This window comes from Trichomycterus rosablanca, chromosome 18, assembly GCF_030014385.1.
Source record: "Trichomycterus rosablanca isolate fTriRos1 chromosome 18, fTriRos1.hap1, whole genome shotgun sequence".
NCBI classification, from domain to species: domain Eukaryota; kingdom Metazoa; phylum Chordata; class Actinopteri; order Siluriformes; family Trichomycteridae; genus Trichomycterus; species Trichomycterus rosablanca.
The window spans coordinates 1,591,919-1,609,976 of NC_086005.1; the positions used below are offsets into that span (position 1 = coordinate 1,591,919).

At 45.9% G+C, this 18,058-nt stretch overlaps 1 protein-coding gene across 1 annotated transcript in view; it reads left to right on the forward strand.

The window, feature by feature from the left end:
- mtrex (Mtr4 exosome RNA helicase) overlaps positions 1 to 18,058 on the forward strand; it is a 30,381-nt gene that overhangs the window by 844 nt on the left and 11,479 nt on the right. Inside the window, exons 2-16 of the mRNA XM_063013555.1 lie at positions 1,882 to 2,022; positions 2,111 to 2,240; positions 3,435 to 3,547; positions 3,700 to 3,874; positions 3,955 to 4,045; positions 5,637 to 5,761; positions 7,451 to 7,549; positions 7,752 to 7,872; positions 7,948 to 8,079; positions 10,585 to 10,664; positions 11,320 to 11,430; positions 11,518 to 11,619; positions 16,142 to 16,267; positions 17,076 to 17,226; positions 17,453 to 17,625. Of these exons, the coding sequence (XP_062869625.1) occupies positions 1,882 to 2,022; positions 2,111 to 2,240; positions 3,435 to 3,547; positions 3,700 to 3,874; positions 3,955 to 4,045; positions 5,637 to 5,761; positions 7,451 to 7,549; positions 7,752 to 7,872; positions 7,948 to 8,079; positions 10,585 to 10,664; positions 11,320 to 11,430; positions 11,518 to 11,619; positions 16,142 to 16,267; positions 17,076 to 17,226; positions 17,453 to 17,625 (1,870 nt within the window). The remainder of the gene's footprint in view (positions 1 to 1,881; positions 2,023 to 2,110; positions 2,241 to 3,434; positions 3,548 to 3,699; positions 3,875 to 3,954; positions 4,046 to 5,636; positions 5,762 to 7,450; positions 7,550 to 7,751; positions 7,873 to 7,947; positions 8,080 to 10,584; positions 10,665 to 11,319; positions 11,431 to 11,517; positions 11,620 to 16,141; positions 16,268 to 17,075; positions 17,227 to 17,452; positions 17,626 to 18,058) is intronic.

The window sequence follows — 18,058 nt, forward strand, 5'->3', positions numbered from 1 at the left end:
TTTTACATGTCTAGCAGATACTTTACACAGAATGACTTACAGTTACGACTGGATACTAAGCAAGCAATTTAGGGCCAAGGGCCTTGCTCAGGGGCCCAACAGTGGCAATATTCTGATTACCCTAAGCCCTGAGTAACCACTGCTCTTCGAAAGGTATATTTATCAGACACTGTGTACAAGCGACTTACAATTCTAACTGCACTCAGTCCGAGCAAATAGGGGTTAAGGGCCTTGCTCAGGGGCCCAACAGTGGCAACCTCCTGATTACCAATCCAGTACCTTAACCACTGAGCCACCACTACACTTCAAAATGCATGTTTAGCAGACCCTTTCTGTCCAAGCAACTTAGAATTCTGACTGTACACAATTAACAAATTGAGCTGGAATGGCAATAAACAAAAACAAACAAACAAAGTACACAATTAAAGCAATTAAGGGTCAAGGGCCTTGCTCAGGGGCCCAACAATGGCAATATTCTGATTACCTTAAGCACTGAGTAACCACTGCTCCTCGAAGGGTATATTTAGCAGACAGTTTGTATACAAGCGACTTACAATTTTGACTGTACACAGTCAGAGTAAATGAGGGTTAAGGGCCTTGCTCAAGGGCCCAACAGTGGCAACCTGAGCCACCACTGCTCTTCAAATTTTATATTTAGCAGACACTTTTTGTCCTTTCCAAGTGACTTAGAACCCTGACTGTACACAATCCAAGCAATTAAGAGTTAAGGGCCTTCCTCAAGGGCCCAACAGTGACAACCTAGCAGTGGTGGGGTTTGAACCAGCGACCTCTTAATTACTAGTCCTGTACTTTAATCTCTAGGCTACAACTGCTTGCTTTTACATGTCTAGCAGATACTTTACACAGAATGATTTACAGTTACGACTGGATAGTAAGCAAGTAATTTAGGCCTAAGGGCCTTGCTCAGGGGCCCAACAGTGGCAACCTTCTGATTACCAATCCAGTACGTTAACCACTGAGCCACCACCGCTCTTCACATTTTATACTCAGCAGACGCTTCTTGTCTTTTCCAAAGCGACAATTGAGGGTTAAGGGCCTTGCTCAGGGGCCCAATAGGGGAACCCTGGCAGATGTAGGGCTCGATTCCTGCCGTGAATGTAACTCACAAGAGTAAACACGGCGTTAAGAGATAAATAGATAGCTAGATGTGGGGCTTGAACCAGTGACCTTCTGATTACTACTCTGGTAACTTAACTGCTGAGCTGTTCTAAAATCATACGTCATTTTTAAATTCTAAATGATTTTATTCTGCACTTGTGAGGGTCGTTATTTTGGCTTTGCTGTTCACAGTTCACTATAAGTTAAGAGACACTTTATTATCATTGTAGTTATACAATGATACAACGTTTGGTGGCTCTGTGAGACCAGCAGCAATAATACAATAAAACAAGATAAAAATAGCAAAATATATAAAAAAAAAGTACAAAAAAATACTCAGTGCAGCACAAAATAAGTAAAATTGTAAGAAATATGAGTGTTTACATGGTGAAACAATACGGATATATAAACACACGTGGTTGAATAGTGCAAACAGTAAAAACAGATAATAATAATAGTATTTATTTATGTACAAATGTGTTTATTTATGTATCTGTGCATTTAGTAGCAGCTTGGGGAGGGCAGGGTACAGGACAGTTTGGTTTGCTGACTTGTGATGCTGCTTACTGGTCTGACTATAAATATACTGGTCAACCAATTTAGTGGAATTAAAAACAGGCTTAATTGTACCGTCTAGACCTGGTCTACAGTTATCATCAGCAAGAATGTGTTTTCTTTTTTCACTGTGTTTATATTCATGGCATTAAATCTATTATTTGATTAAGATTGTTGTTGTGTTTCTGTTATTTGAATGTTATTCAGTAAAACCGCTGGAGCGCTCAGAAAGGAAAAGACCACGTCAGCATCCACCTCGGCGGCGAGGCCGAAACGAGAAGCCGACAACGATGGCACGGAGGACGTGGCGCCGGGTAAAAAGGCCAAACTGTCGACAGAAGAGTTCAGGTGGGGACTGTTAATCCCCGCGCATCAGCGCGATGTTGGTTAGATTTGATCTGTGAACGATGGAGAAATTGTTTCGTTTCTTTGGCAGTCTGGCAGACCTGATGCCGAAGGTGAAGGTGGAGCAGGTGGAGACGATCGAGGGCTGCACTCACGAGGTGGCGCTGCCCGCAGATCAGGAATACACGCAGCTGAAGCCCAGGGTCGGGAAAGCGGCCAAGGTAGCCGAGCGGCACGGAAACGGAATAACGTTTTCACTTCTTACTGGAATATTCAGGTCTTTTGGTGTCGTTGTGAGCAAATAATTACAAATTACAATTACAGATAAGTACGATTTTAAACAATATTGCTTCTGTGCTGCTGTTGGGATGTATCGGGACTGCTCTGTTCTGCACAAGTACAAACATTAAATGAACAATTTAAATACAAACACAGTTTTCCAACAATTGGGACAATGATGTGTTTAGCACCGTCTTCCATCAGCTTTTTTATTAATTATTAATGAGATTTTTTAATGTTTTCTAAAAGTAGGAACGTCTGAAAGCCTCTTTACCTTGGTGCTCTGTGTATTGTAGGATAATCAGTAATGACTGTACATCATTATGTAGACCATGTCAAGTGCCTGGGACCAGTTGTTTTATAAGTATTTACATTTTTGGCATTTAGCAGATGCTTTTATTATGCAAAGTGACTTACAGTGTTCAATCTGAGCAATTGAGGCTTAAGGGCCTTGCTCAAGGGCCCAACAGTGGCAACCTGGCAGTGGTGGGTTTTTAACCAGTAATCTTCTGCTTACTAGTCCAGTACCTTAACGTCTAGGCTACAACTGCACCTATTTACACAAACAGACACATTATTTATTTTCCTGTTTTATTCATTTTATCAGATGCTAAAACCAACATTTAAATTATGTTTGGTATTTATTTTATTCAAAAAAACATTTCTAGTACGGCGCTCGGGAGCAAAAGCGATTCTTACACGAGACAATACAAGAACAGTTTCTACCTCACGAAGCCATAAAAATGAAAATTGGACTCGCAATATAAAGACAAGACACAATTAAAATCCAAACAAACAAACAAACGGCGCCTTATGTGCTAGCTTATCTCCCTGGGGTGTTCAGGCTCGCCAGTTCGAATCTCAGCCAAGCTACCCACCTGGCCTGGCATCCAGCAGACACGGTTGGTTGTGTCTGAGGAATGGATGGTCGGATAAGGTTTCTCTGTACTGCTGCTAAGTAAGATATGTGGTCTAGGTAGGTCCCGGCTACTGAGCCGGCGTCCTTGGCCTGATCGGAGGTGGTGCATGCAGCAGTGGGTGCGCAATGTGAAATGGAAACGACTAAACTGGGGGGGAAATAAAATAATCATTTTATTATCTAGTCATTTAAAAACGAATTGATTTCTCTGCCACAGGAATACCCGTTTATCCTGGACCCGTTCCAGCGCGAGGCCCTCCTGTGCATCGACAACAACCAGTCTGTCCTGGTCTCTGCTCACACCTCAGCCGGGAAAACCGTGTGTGCCGAGTGAGTAACGTCCGATGTTTCACTTTTGCTGACCTGGTGTGGAGTGTATAATGTGCTGGAGGGTGTAATAGAGAGGTAAAGGTGGGAGTGGGTGACCTGGTGTGAACGAGGAGCCCTGGAGGACGTTAGTCACGGGTATCTGGTGTGTGCAGGTATGCCATAGCTCTGGCCCTGAGGGAGAAGCAGCGGGTGATCTTCACCAGCCCCATTAAAGCTCTGAGCAACCAGAAGTACAGGGAGATGTACGAGGAGTTCCAGGATGTGGGATTAATGACCGGAGACGTCACCATCAACCCCACCGCCTCATGCCTGGTCATGACCACAGAGGTAACCCTCGGTTCTACAGGTGATTTATACACACAGGACCTTCGTTATAAGGGGTTGAACCTTGATCTTTGTCGTTTCAGATTTTGAGGAGCATGCTGTACCGGGGCTCAGAGGTCATGCGTGAGGTGGCCTGGGTTATCTTTGATGAGATTCATTACATGAGAGACTCAGGTGGGTGATGATACCGTTCTCAGTACTGTATCTGCTGCTACAGACATAATAAGCTGTGTCTGAGGGTGGGATGGTGTAAGACAGCATTTCCCAGCCTTTTTTGATACACGGACCGGTTTCATATAAGATATAAGTTTACTGACCGGCGGGGACGGGAGGATTTAACCTTACTAGTTACACAAATGATTGAAAATGAGCTTTTATTGCTGCAACGAGACGCTGCTTCCACCAAGGGGTGACAATAAGACAGTAACACCCGAAATAGAAGCAGTGAAAACTGGCTTTTCTAGCGATCTTTAATTATTTATATTATTTAATGACCCACGGACCGGTACCCGGTGGTTGGGGACCACTGGTGTAAGGGATTCCTCATTGCTGCTGCACCTGCGACCTCTGCTGGCTGGTCGAGGCGCTGCGCGGAGACTCTCTTACCCCTTTTCCACCAAAAAAAAAAACGTGGTTCTTGAACCGGTTCTGTTCAGGTTTCTCCGAACCTTGGTGTTCTGTAGAGAACCGACGCACGTTTCCACCAGTTTTTGAGAACCAAGCAGCGAAAGTTAAGAGCAGTAATAACATGGAGGAGCGTGTGGATTATGTGCGAGCATTTGTGCTGCTGTTACAGATGTTTGTTTTTATGTAAAAAGCAGCGATCTAACAATCGGTGATGAGAAGACGTGACGTGTTCGTCTCAGTTGTTGTTTTCTTTAGTTCATTGACGTGAGAGGAGTTTTGCGCTTCGCTTTCACCGCGACTCTCGGCGCAAATAGCCGATTTGCTCGGCGCTCGACTCGCGCGATAAAACATCACTAAAGTTCCACAACACGAACAAACATCTGTGTAAAATAACCATCAAACCCAGTCTAAAATACCACGTGTATCTGTGTTTAACCCGTTCTGTCCGGGTCACTTTTACCACGTCACATCACACAGTTCATCTTTTTAAAGGCGCTTTGAAAATATCAGGGGCAAACTGGCTCAAAATGTAATCAGGTGAAGTTTAAAAGATAAAAATGCAGCATTACGCTCCATGCGAGACCCCAGCTGACGCCGTTGTTGCTGTCGCTGTGCTGTACAACACGACACGCCCACTGACGGACGTCACGGTTCGGCCTGAAAAACCCAGTATTCTGTGGGGCCAGATCGGCCCTCTAGTTCTCTGTCTGGAACCTCTTTTTTTCCGGTGGAAACACGGGAACCGGAACGGGCTCCGTGCCGCGTCGGTGGAAAAGGGGTAACCGTGACTCTCTGGGTGTGAACCAGTATCGCACGTGTTCCTAAAATACCATTCCTTCTCGGTCAGGGTCTACAGATCTAGAGGAGATACAGCTGGGAAGTTGGATATGACTAGATTGAAAATGTAAAAAATCGTGCATGGGATTATTGGTCTTAAAAATGCAGAAATAGAAACTGTAGTTGTGTTTATCAGCTGCCAGTTTGTTTGTGTGGGCGCCTGGCCGGTTGACAGCACAGCTGAGGTCAAAGCTGGAGGTTAGATCGAATCCTCTTGTCCATCATGAAATGGGTAGAATGATCATTTGGGTGCAGATTTTACCCGGCAGCCTTCGTGATCCGGCTCCGTTTTGTCCCACAGAGCGCGGCGTGGTGTGGGAGGAGACGATCATCCTGCTGCCGGATAACGTCCACTACGTCTTCCTGTCGGCCACCATCCCCAACGCGCGCCAGTTCGCCGAGTGGATCTGCCATCTTCACACGCAGGTCAGAAAGACGTGAGGGGTTCTGAGTGCTGAGCTAAAAGTATGTGGACACCAGGGGGTGTGTGGGTGCTGGAGCCTGTCCTAGCTTTTCAATGGGCGCAAGGCACACAGGACGGGACGCCAGTCCTTCGCAGGGCAGACGCACATAAACACACACACACACACACACACACACACATTCACCTATAGGGCAATTCAGCATCTCCAATTAACCTGACTGCATGTTTTTGGACTGTGGGAGGAAACCCACACAGAAACTCCGCACAGAAAGGACCCGGACCGCCTCTCTTAATAATTTGTACTGTGTCTGTGGGAATGTGTGCTCATTCTGTCATAAGAGCATTTGTAAGGCCAGGAACTGGCTTGGTGGTGGCCTAGAGGGTAGAGCTTTGGGCTATCAATCAAAAGGTTGAGGGTTTGAATCCCGTCCCTGCCATGCAGCCACTGTCGGGCCTTCGAGCAAGGTCCTTAACCCTCTCGGCTCCAGGTGCTCCGTACGGCCTGACCCTGTTGACCGTTCTATTCTATTGTATACACCTGTCAACAATGGGGTCTCCCTAAGGCAACTAAACTTAATTATTAGAAAGGGTGTCTGCATACTTTTTGGCCATAGTATACTTATTTATTTATGTTTATTAATCAAAAGTAAATAGGGAGGCACGGTGGGTAGCACCGTCGCCTCACAACAAGAAGCTCCTGGGTTTGATGAGACCCATGTGGGAGCCGCTTTGTTTTACCAACGGCCACAGTTATAGTATTCGTTTACCTCATCATGCCTCATTTTTTTACCACAGAGGCTCATGCACTCCTCTTGGCCATCAGGCATATATCTATCAGTCCCCATAAACGCTATGTGATTTGCACCGACTCTAAATCCTGTGTGCAAGCTCTTGAGTCCATGAAAGCAAATCACGCAATAATACAAGAACTGCTTAAACAGGACAAAGAACTATACAGCCGAGGATTTCCCATCATCTGCTGCTGGATTCCAAGTCATTGTGGTATAGAGGGAAATGAAAAAGCAGACAGCTTGGCAAAGGAAGCAAGAAATGAAGATCTCGCTTGGAGATACATCCCAAAGACTGATGCTTACCCAGAAATAAAAAAACTACTGTACTGTAAAATAAAATGGCAATAAGACTGGTCCACCAATACTCAAAACAAACCGTATGAAATGACTCCAAACCTCAATATTATACACAATCGAGATTTCTTAAATAGACACGACCAGACAATTATTACCAGGTGCCGAATCTTACCCGTATCTTGCCCTCACCCGTCGACACCTCCTGCTTGGAGAGCAGGCACCAGCCTGTCAGTTTTGTTCTTCACTTTTTAGAAAGTCGTAATTTTAAACAAATGATCTGAGCATTTTTATTTTTACTATTTTTTACAAAATTCTAATAGAAAGATCTAATAAATGTCTACGCCATAAAATAGCCAATATGTTGCTAATACGGCAATAAACCCAAACGAACGAACAAACCTCCGGGTGCTCCGGTTTCCTCCCACCGCGCAAAGACGTGACTGTGTTTGACATGAAATACTTGTGAACTGATGAATCTGTGTAAGCAGTAACTACCTGTCCTGTCATGAATGTAACCAAAGTGTGTATAACAGGATGTTAAAATCCTAATAAATAAATAAAAATGAGTGGATTATCACTGAACGTGTCACTGTGTGTTCACAGCCCTGTCACGTGGTGTACACCGACTACAGACCCACTCCACTGCAGCACTACGTGTTTCCAGCAGGAGGAGACGGACTTCACCTGGTCGTGGATGAGAACGTAAGCTGCTCTTGACCCTCAATAGAGAGAGAAGTGGGAGCTATGGACCTTATGCAGCCCGTGGAATGACCACGCTGCTCTCACTTATATTGTTATGATGTATATTTGTTAGCCTGCAGTCTGCAGAGGTGTAATTTATTAAGAAGTGACTGAGAATCTTAAACAATCAATGTTATTTTTCTCTCTCTTTATATCCTGTCAGGGTGAGTTCAGGGAGGATAACTTCAGCACAGCCATGCAGGTGCTCAAAGATGCCGGAGACTCCGGGGCGAGCGGCGGAGGGGGCAAATGGGACCCTAAAGGCAGGAGAGGAGGAACCAAGGGTGAGCGAATGAGTGAACCTCTCAGGTTTACTGGCATGAGTTCATCTTTCTGATGAAGATGGTTTTTGTCCGCAGGTCCTTCCACCGTGTTTAAGATTGTGAAGATGATCATGGAGAGAAACTTCCAGCCCGTCATCATCTTCAGTTTCAGCAAGAAGGAATGTGAGGCGTACGCTCTGCAGGTGTCCAAACTCGACTTCAACACGGGTACGCGCGGATCTCGTCGCCCGCACACGCGAACACCTCACTGCATTTCAGAATCCAGATTCCAGCCAGAGAAGTAAAAGATAAAGATTAAAAAGGTCCTGCTCAGAAAAAAAAAAAACGAGGGTCAGATGAAGCTGCTTAAAGATCAAGGGTGTGTTCAAAAACCTGGTGTGCTCTGTACAGGGCCGCATTTTACGTCATCCTACATGCGCTATCGAGAAGGGGCCTTAAAATGCTGCCTAGTAAGGCGTCTTAAATCTATTTTGACTGAAAAACTAGGGAGCATCCGATGCTTCCTCAGCGCTGAAGGCAATCCCAGCCTTCAACGCGGCACAAAAAAGTACGAAATATATGAGGGAGTAATTTTCAAACGTGAATAAATGATCATCAATTACATTTTTGGCGTTTAGCAGATGCTTTTATCCAAAGCGACTTACAATTATGACTGAACACGATTTTTTTGACCAATTAAGGGGTCAAGGGCCTTGCTCAGGGGCCCAACAGTGGTAACTTGGCAGTGGTGGGGGTAGGGTTGGGCGGTATGACGGTATTACGGTATACCGCGGTATTTTAAAAATGTGAAGCGCCAAATTTCTGCTTCAGGTCCACCTTGAAAACGGAGCCTTTAAGACCAGTGCGCATCCACAATAAGGGAGGGGCGGGAGTTGTGGGCGGTTGGAGCTCGCTGATTGGTTGTGGGGAGCTCGCTTTTTGAGATGATAACACTAGGAAAGCTAGGGAGCGCTCTACATGGGGTGTGTTCAAACACCTAGTGAGCTGCCTTGCGCCCTTACTGCCTACATAGGCAGCTGCCTCAGTAGAGAGGATTCTAATACTGTAAGTCAATGACTACTTAGACAGCGATTCCATCGGGTTTTGCTTGCTAAGCTAACAGTTAGCATGTCACTATAACATCTCTTTGTACCGAATACGGTTACATTCACTGACAAGCCCGAACTTGCAAAAAAACACACTTGTGCAAGTTTATACAATTAATATTGTGTGTGTGTGTGTGTGTGTGTTTGTGTCGCGCTCACTCTTCGCGATACTCGGATTTCGGAATTGAATAACGACAATAAACGGCTTTTATTATGACTGATTAATTCCCCGAACTGATGTGAAGCAGAATTGGTGCATTACAGCCAATAAGAACGACGCAAAAATGAAAAGAACATATAAAACATGTATATAACGGTTCCCAGAGATGCGACTCGGTTCATTTGAAAGAGCCGTTCAATAGAATCGGATCGCGAACGAATGACCCGTTACTAACAGAGAAACGTCCCCCCCCCCCCCGGCAACCTTCTGATAACTGGTCCAGTACCTTAACCACTGAGCTACTACTGCCCATCAATTTTAAATTTATATAAAGGTGCACAAGTGTCGTTTGTTTGCAAACTCGAGCTCGTCGGCGAATTTAACCGTTGTCGGTACGTGCTAGCGCGTTGTGCCACCTCATCCCATCGGTTTGAATGGCATGATGCTAACTGCGTTGGCTTAGTGAGTGAAATCTGACTGAATCGCTGTCTTAAGTAGCGCCTTCGAATAACCTGCCACATAAATCGATGACTTATTAGAATCCTCTCTACTCAGGCAGCTGCCTGTGTAGGCAGTAAGGCAGCAAGGCAGCTCACTAGGTCTTCCAACACATCCATAATCTGTCTATAAAATTCTCAATCTATAAATAAAATCTAATTTGAAAGGACACATGAAATATATCTATAAATTAAATTAAACAGGAGAGATCACCCTAAATGAAATCAAACCAGACAGGACACGCTTAATTAATCTATAATGATAATCAAAAAATATCACGATATACACTCCCGAGAAGAGGGCGTGTCTAAATTCTTAGATCCCTTAACATGTTACTACTGAGGCGCCGTGATTCTGAGTGATGATCTGCATAGAAATATCTCTAAATAAAATCAGATTTGAAACTGCATGCTAAATGAATGCATTAACACGGTCAGACTCCACAGGGCCTGCTAAATTAAATCTGTATAAATCTATAAATAAAAAGAAACCTAACTGAGCACGCTAAGTGAATGTATAAGTAAAATCAAACACGACAGTGTGGTGGACTCTCTTTCAGTCCCAGTCCTCACTGAAGTGCTTCAGCGTATCACGTCTACAATCAGACCCTGTTGTTGTTAAGAACACAGACGGTAATTTTGCCTGTTTGAAGGTCTGCTGTACAGAACGAGTTCTATTTTTAATCCTAGTAGCGGTGGAGCGCTCGTCAGCACCCGTCTGCAGCTCTCACCAGAATTACACTGATTTAAAACCTGAAACACCTTTATCAGATGTGATCACATGACTGACCGTGACTCTCTTTCAACCATTTGGAATGATTCAGGGTCCCGAGCTCGATCTATTTTAATATGATTAATGTCCCGAGGACTCGTTTTCCAGGCTAATGAAGTATCACGGTGACCTTGATCACCTTCCTCGCTGCTTTTTTAAAATGTTTTTATTTTATTTTCCCCTCGTGCGTCCATCCAGACGATGAGAAGAAACTGGTGGAGGAGGTTTTCAGCAACGCCATCGACTGCCTGTCGGACGAGGACAAGAAGCTGCCACAGGTAAGGACCACGCCCACCAAACGCACCGAGCTGCTTCACCTCAGCCTTTACCCCCCCTCATCTCTTCCCGACTCAGTTCCCCTCTGTTTCAACACGGTATTTTCTTATAAGACTTTGTAGTATGCTGTCTGTGGGAATTTGTGCCCATTCAGTCAAAATATGACAGCATTTGTATGGTTGGACACTGATGTTGGCTGATCAAGGAAGCCTCCGTTGATGCTCCGGGTCATCCCAGAGCCGTTGAGTGTGTCTGAGGTCAGGGCTGTGTGCAGGACACTGGAGTTTCTTTAAACCAACATACTGTAACAGGAAAGGGTCTTCCCTAAACTGTTACTGCCAACTGGAGGCAGATAATTTCATTTATATAATTGATTAATTACACCTGTTGGTAATTGGGCGGTGGTAGCTCACTGGTTAAAGTACTGGACTAGTAATCAGAAGGTTGCCGGTTCAAGGCCCACCATCACTAAGTTGCCACTGCTGGGCCCCTGAGCAAGGCCCTTAACCCTCAATTGCTCAAATCGTGTTCAGTCGTAATTGCTGAGTCGATTTGGATAAAAGCGCCCGTTAAATGCTGCAGATGGAATTAAATAGTTGTTGTAGCTGATCCTTAGTGTGTGTGTGTGTGTGTGTGTGTGTGTGTGTGTGTGTTTAGGTCGAACACGTCTTACCTCTGCTGAAGAGAGGAATCGGGATCCATCACGGCGGCCTGCTGCCCATCCTAAAGGAGACCATCGAGATTCTTTTCTCTGAGGGTCTGCTGAAGGTCAGACTCGCCCGTCCACCCGTCCACTCCTTCATGTATACACGGCTTTGGGTTCATCACGTGATTATTATTTCTTCTCTCCGTCAGGCCCTGTTCGCTACAGAGACGTTCGCCATGGGGATCAACATGCCCGCTCGAACCGTCCTCTTCACCAGCGCTCGCAAGTTCGATGGCAAGGACTTTCGCTGGGTAAACACACACACACACACACACACACACACACACACACACACACACACACACACACACACACACTACTTATTTTTATCATCTGCTGTAGCTCGGTCAGGGTCGTGGCGGGTCTGGTTCTTTAACCGGAAACACTGGGTACAATATGTCTGTGTTAATAGTAATAATAATAATAATAATTAAATAAATAAATGAATGAATGTTAACAGGCACGTATAAAAAAGGAACTTGTACACGAAACACCCTCTTGTGGAGGCATTACGTTACACATTGTCAACCACAGTGGGACCAAATTGGCATCAGCTTCATTAATTAATGAATGAATAATAATAAAGGTAGCACTGACGCCTCACATCAAGAAGGTCCCGGGTTCTTCCTGTGTGGAGTTTGCGTGTTCTCCCCGTGTCTGCGCGGGTTTCCTCCGGGAGCTCCGGTTTCCTCCCACAGTCCAAAAACATGCAGTCAGGTTAATTGGAGACACTGTATTTTGCCCTACAGGTGAATGTGTGTGTGTGTGTGTGTGTGCCCTGCGATGGACTGGCGCCCCGTCCAGGGTGTTACTGTGTGCCTTGCGCCCATTGAAAAGCTGGGATTTCAGCACCCACCCGTGACCCTGACTGGATAAGCGGTTGAGTGAGTGAGTGAGTGCCTGGGTCGCAGTAAAAATCATGGACAAAATCCTTTGGTTCCTTTAAAAAAAAGTATGAAAGACGCTGATTTACGTGGCGTGACTGGCTATGTCTAGAGGGTGATGAGTAGGGCTGGGCTATCACCAGTAGGAATCTCAGATGAGTCTGTCTGCTCTCCAAAACTACGTTTTGTCACAAAAACACACGCGAGAAGTGACGAGGGGTTTAATGAAACCACGTCCTAAAATACACTCCAACAAGTAGCGAGCGATCAGAGTTTGTGCGCTGATGAGCGGCGTAATATCAAAGAGAAAAAAATAAAGGAATCTGAGTGGATTTGGCAACACGACCAACAGGGATCGTTCTGAAGTTGGAGGTTAATAAATATTTCCGTGTGCACCGCAAAAAGGGGCGTATTTGAAAGATCGATCTCGCGTTTATATGAATCGATATCGGATCGTTCAAATAAAGATCGATTCGAATCGAAAAATCAGATGGCAGGAGTTTGCAGAGTCATGTCTGTGTAGTAGATGCCCGGCCGGTCGATAGCGCCTCTGAGATCCGAACCCGAGCGCCACACACCACTGTAACTTTCTTGGTATTTTGAATTCCGTCACCGCTTCGGGGTCACTGGCTAAATCTCATCCAATCCAGTTATGAGTGTGCCCGCCAAATGCGGCTGCACAGCTGAGGTTGGCAGAGGTATGCCAGCAAGAGGGTTGAAACCACCAAGTGGCACAGAAGACCAGGACGTTCTTTTACGTTTCGTTCTAAACGCCACGTGTCGTCCGTGTGAGCGAGCGAGAGCGAGAGGCCGCGATTCAAGCAGCTGGAACTTAAAACGAAAATAAATAAATAAATAAATAACAGACGAGCTCTTGGCCATCGGCTCTGGCATGAAGCTGTGAAGAGCTGCCATCCAAATCCTGCTGTGAGGAACATCTGGAACGTGTGAGTGAGGAGGAAGAGAAACTCGTTGCCACGTCTCCTCTGGATCCTTGTGGCTGCACGTGATCCTGAAGGACGCGAACGATCTCCGGAGGAACTCGGTTTTCGGTTTCTGCGTCAGTTGTAGACCTGGCGTCGTGGTGATAGGCTGCACGTCGTTTATCGTTCTTTTGTTTATCTTCCAGTTTTAGTCGTATCTAGTTCCCCATTGTAAATGCGCTGCTGCTTGCGAAACCCTCGAGCTGATCAAGGAGAGCCGGATCACCACACGCCTCCTTCGAAACGCCCGATACCAAGCCATGGTCGCTTCTTATGTTGGCGTTTCCACAGGGTGCCACACTACGCCCCATGTGCGACCTTCCCACCCTCAGACACGCCCAGTTGTGTTTGGGTGCCAGGCCAGGTCTGTGACTGCTTAGGTTCAACACTCAGCAGTCGTGCACTAGAGTGTCAGATTTGCTTTTCTGCATTTTATTCAAAGCGGCTTTCAATTGTACAATCTAAGCAATTGAGAGTCGAGCGTCCTGCTCAGGGGCCCAACAGTTGCATATTGGTGGATGTAGGGCTCGAACAAGTGACCTTCTGATTACTAGTCCGGTACCTTCACCATTAAGCTGTTATACACCTGTTAGGAGTGAGTCTGGCTAAAACACCTTAACAATTAGGTGTCCACATACTTTAGGAAAATGTTTATCTAAGCTCTAAAGGTCGCAGTGGGGTCGTGGAGGAAGATCTGTTGCGCACCACATCCCGGCAGAAGAACCGTGCCACGTTTAGCTTTTTGCTGCATGACTGGAGTCGGGTTGTGAAACCGTCGCTCCTCGGCCAGCGGTCCTGTTCCCGGTTCCTGCGGTCGGATCCGAAGTCTTTAATCTCCACCACACGCTTCACGACGGGCTCTCGGATCCGGAGCGAAAGCGCCTCTCGTCGACCGTGACCGGCCTCCCTCCAGCTTCCATCGCGCCTCGGTGGGGTCCGAGAGTCTGAGTCCGCTGCCGAGAACCTTTCAGGTTTGATCAGCGGTCGAGGAGTGACGCGGCGTTTTATTCGGACGAGACGTGGAGGGAATTCTCATGAGCTCTGAATAGAATTAACATGGATTCATCCACCAGTCCGAGACCGTTTCTAATCTCTGTTCCACCCTCAACCCCCTCACGAACCCAAAAGAGTAAATGGATGGATAGGCAGGAAATGATGTGGACAACTCTGCAGCAACAGCCGTTTGTGTTTGCGTAGGCTCCTTCACAGGTCCTTGATGTCCTTAAACTTTGTGGCATGGCTTCTAAATTCCATGCTTGGTATTTTGACCACAGCTGGAAACTTCTCTGTGCCCATAAACAATGCACCAGTCATCTTATTAGACTGAATTCTAAGTCTGTTCAAAGTACAGTCGCAGGAATCATAAACGATCTGCTGTTATCAGTTATTGCCACAACACGTTCGTCTACCTCCTAGTGTCGCCGTGCTTTCTCAGCTCCTATGGCTAACGAACAGTCTAGGGAAGGCCCTTTCCTGCAGCTTGGTCCCTTTCAAACGGCTTTGTAATGACATACATGCAGCCATACAAATACAAATGCTGTCATCTTTTGTTCTACTGAACGGGCACAAATTCCCATACATGGACACACTTCAAAGTCTTGTGAGAAGCTTCTCAGAAGAGCGGCGGCTGTTCTAGCTGAACAGATCACACAGATGGTCACTCTGGTTTAAAACCATTAGTTTTTAAAATGGGACGTCCAGAAAGCTCATGGTCAGGCGTCCAAATACTTTTAGTCGTATATTGTTTTTTTATTTTATTTCAATTATTCTCCAGGCCACCCAGGAAGGATGGAGGTCCCTGTTGAGTCTGGTTCCTCTCAGGGTTTCTTCCTGTAATTTTAAGGGAGTTCATCCTCCCCACCATCGCCCTCGGCGTGCTCAACGACAGGGTTTTTAGTCTGTTGGTCCTGGATTCTGTAAAGTTGCTTCCAGGCAATGTCAGACTTCTTTTACATTTACATTTTCAGCATGTAGCGGACGCTTTTATCCAAAGTGACTTACAGTACTGTGACAGTATATTATCTAAGCAATTGAGGGTTAAGGGCCTTGCTCAAGGGCCCAACAGTGGCAACCTGGCAGTGGTGGGACTTGAACCAGCGACCTTTTGATTACTAGTCCAGTACCTTAACCACTACGCTACAACTGCCCTACTTTGCACTAGTCATCTATTAAACTGAATTCCTATTCCATCTATTAAACCTCCTACTGTCATCGTGCTTTATTACTTCCTATTGCTGACAAGCAGTTTAGGGAAGGCCCTTTCCTCCTGCTTGGCCCTTTTCAAACAGCTTCGGAATGACAGCCATACAAAGGCATACAAATACAAATTCTGTCATCTTTTGTAGGGCACAAATTCCCATACATGGACACACTTCAAAGTCTTGTGAGAAGCTTCTCAGATGAGCGGCTGCTGTTCTAGCTGAACAGATCACACAGATGGTCACTCTGGTTTAAAACCATTAGTTTTTAAAATGGGACGTCCAGCAAGCTCATGGTCAGGCGTCCAAATACTTTTAGTCGTATGTTGTCCTTTTTTCTTTTTTTTTTTAAATGATTCTCCAGGCCACCCAGGGAGGACGGGGGTCCCTGCTCAGTCTGGTTCCTCCAAGGGTTTCTTCCTGTAATTTTAAGGGAGTTTTTCCCTCCCCACCGTCGCCCTCAGCTTGTCCGTCAGTCCTGGATTCTGTACGGTTCCTTTCGGACAATTGACTTGACTTGTAGCTGGAAGGACCTGAAACATGGATCCATCCTCCGGCTCGTGACGTTTTTGACCACAGATCTGTTAGAACATCCGTCCAAGTGCTGATCTGTGCTGAGCAGAAGCGTTTACGTCATGAAATCCGACATGAAGCTTCACTCCATCATCATGAACGTTCGGTCCAACATCTCTGTCTCCGTGTTACCAGATCACCTCTGGCGAGTACATCCAGATGTCTGGCCGAGCCGGTAGGAGAGGGATGGATGAACGAGGGATCGTTATCTTCATGGTGGATGAGAAGATGAGCCCGGCTGTGGGGAAGCAGCTCCTGAAGGTAAGATTTTTACATCCCTGGCTCTGCTCTCAACATCTGGATTTTCTGGATTGTGTCCACCTTATTGCCCAATTTAGTCATATCTAATTCCCCATTGTAATTCCACTGCCGCTTGCACAACCCCGATATGATAAAGGAGAGCCAGATCACCACATGCCCCCACGCAGAGCCATATTGCATTCGGAGAGCCAAACTAAGCTCCATGTGACCCCCCACCTCACCCCATCCCACCCAACAGGCACCCGTCCAACCTTCCCTCTCTCAGACACACCTGTTTGTGTAGGCCGCTGCACAGGTCTTTAATGTCATTTAACTCAGTGGCATGGCTTCCACATTCCTTGTTTGGTATTTCATCTATTTCAGGGTTTTGCATTATTATTTTTCTCATTTATTTGAGGGAGAAATAATAATAATGATTGATTTGAATAGACAAATAATAATAATTTAATAAACTTGTACGTGGTTGCCCTCATGTGGAGGTTTTATGTTTCATCTTGTGAACCACAGTGGGACCAGATTGTACAGAGCAGTTGGAGTAAGATGCATTGTTTGTGTTGCCTGGGTCTCAAGAATTTTAGGTCTGTCTGTTTAAAGTACAGCTGCAGAAATCATGACCCTAAGTGGCCTGATGTGATGAGTTTCCTCTCTGCTTTGTCGCATAGCCGATTACGGCGCCTCCTCGTCCTCCTCCCGTCACCGTGCTTTCTCGGCTCCTGTCGCAAACAAACCGGCGTCGTTTCTCTGCCGGCGCGACCGTACGATCGGATCTTCACCCGTTTTTTGTCGTCTCTTCCTTCTCTGCCGACAGGGATCGGCGGACCCGTTGAACAGCGCGTTTCACCTGACCTACAACATGGTTCTGAACCTGCTGCGCGTGGAGGAGATCAACCCGGAGTACATGCTGGAGAAATCCTTCTACCAGTTTCAGCACTACAGAGCCGTGCCGGGAGTCGTGGAGAGTACGAGAAACGCTTCTTTACTCTGTACAGTTTGTTTGGATTGTTTGAGTCTGGATTGGTTTGGAAAACTTCTCATGGGATTTTTTTTACAAAAAACGTCCAGTAAGCGGCAGTTCTGTAGTTAGAATCGCACCGTGGTTGAAATCTAACGGAGAATGGCCAATATAAGTTGCAAGATTATGGCCGGATGATCGGGCTTATTCACAGAATCCTCTTTTATTCTCAGAGCTGAAGAAGTTAGAGGGGATGTATAACGCCATCGAGATCCCTAACGAGGAGAATGTGGTCACCTACTACAAAATCCGCCAGCAGCTAGCCAAACTGGCCAAGGAGATCGAGGAATATGTGCAGAAGCCTAAATACTGCCTGCCTTTCCTACAGCCGGGACGCTTAGTCAAGGTAATAATTCTCAAACTGGTTTTGTTTCATTTTGTGTGGTTCTATTTTTTAAATCGAATGTGTGAATGTGTTTTTCCGAGACCCTAGTCCCAATACAAATACGTATTACCACTCGATCCAGTCCCATCCAGTGTGCAACCTCGTTCCCATCTCCCACCTCTGATGAGAGGGGCTGTGGACCCCCTTTTCCCCACCCTACTCAGATTAAACTTACAGGTGAAATAAGCTCAGGTGTTCATTCTGAACATGACACTTGGCTTGTGTTAATGTATTAAACACTAAGGGTGCACTACTGCCCCTCCCAATAGCTAGGGTTACATACCACCATGCACCTTATGTATCTGTGAGTCCAGCTTGGAATTCATACCCCCTACTATCAGAAGCATGGCTCCTACCATCACACCACACCAGCTTACACATTTTATACAAAACT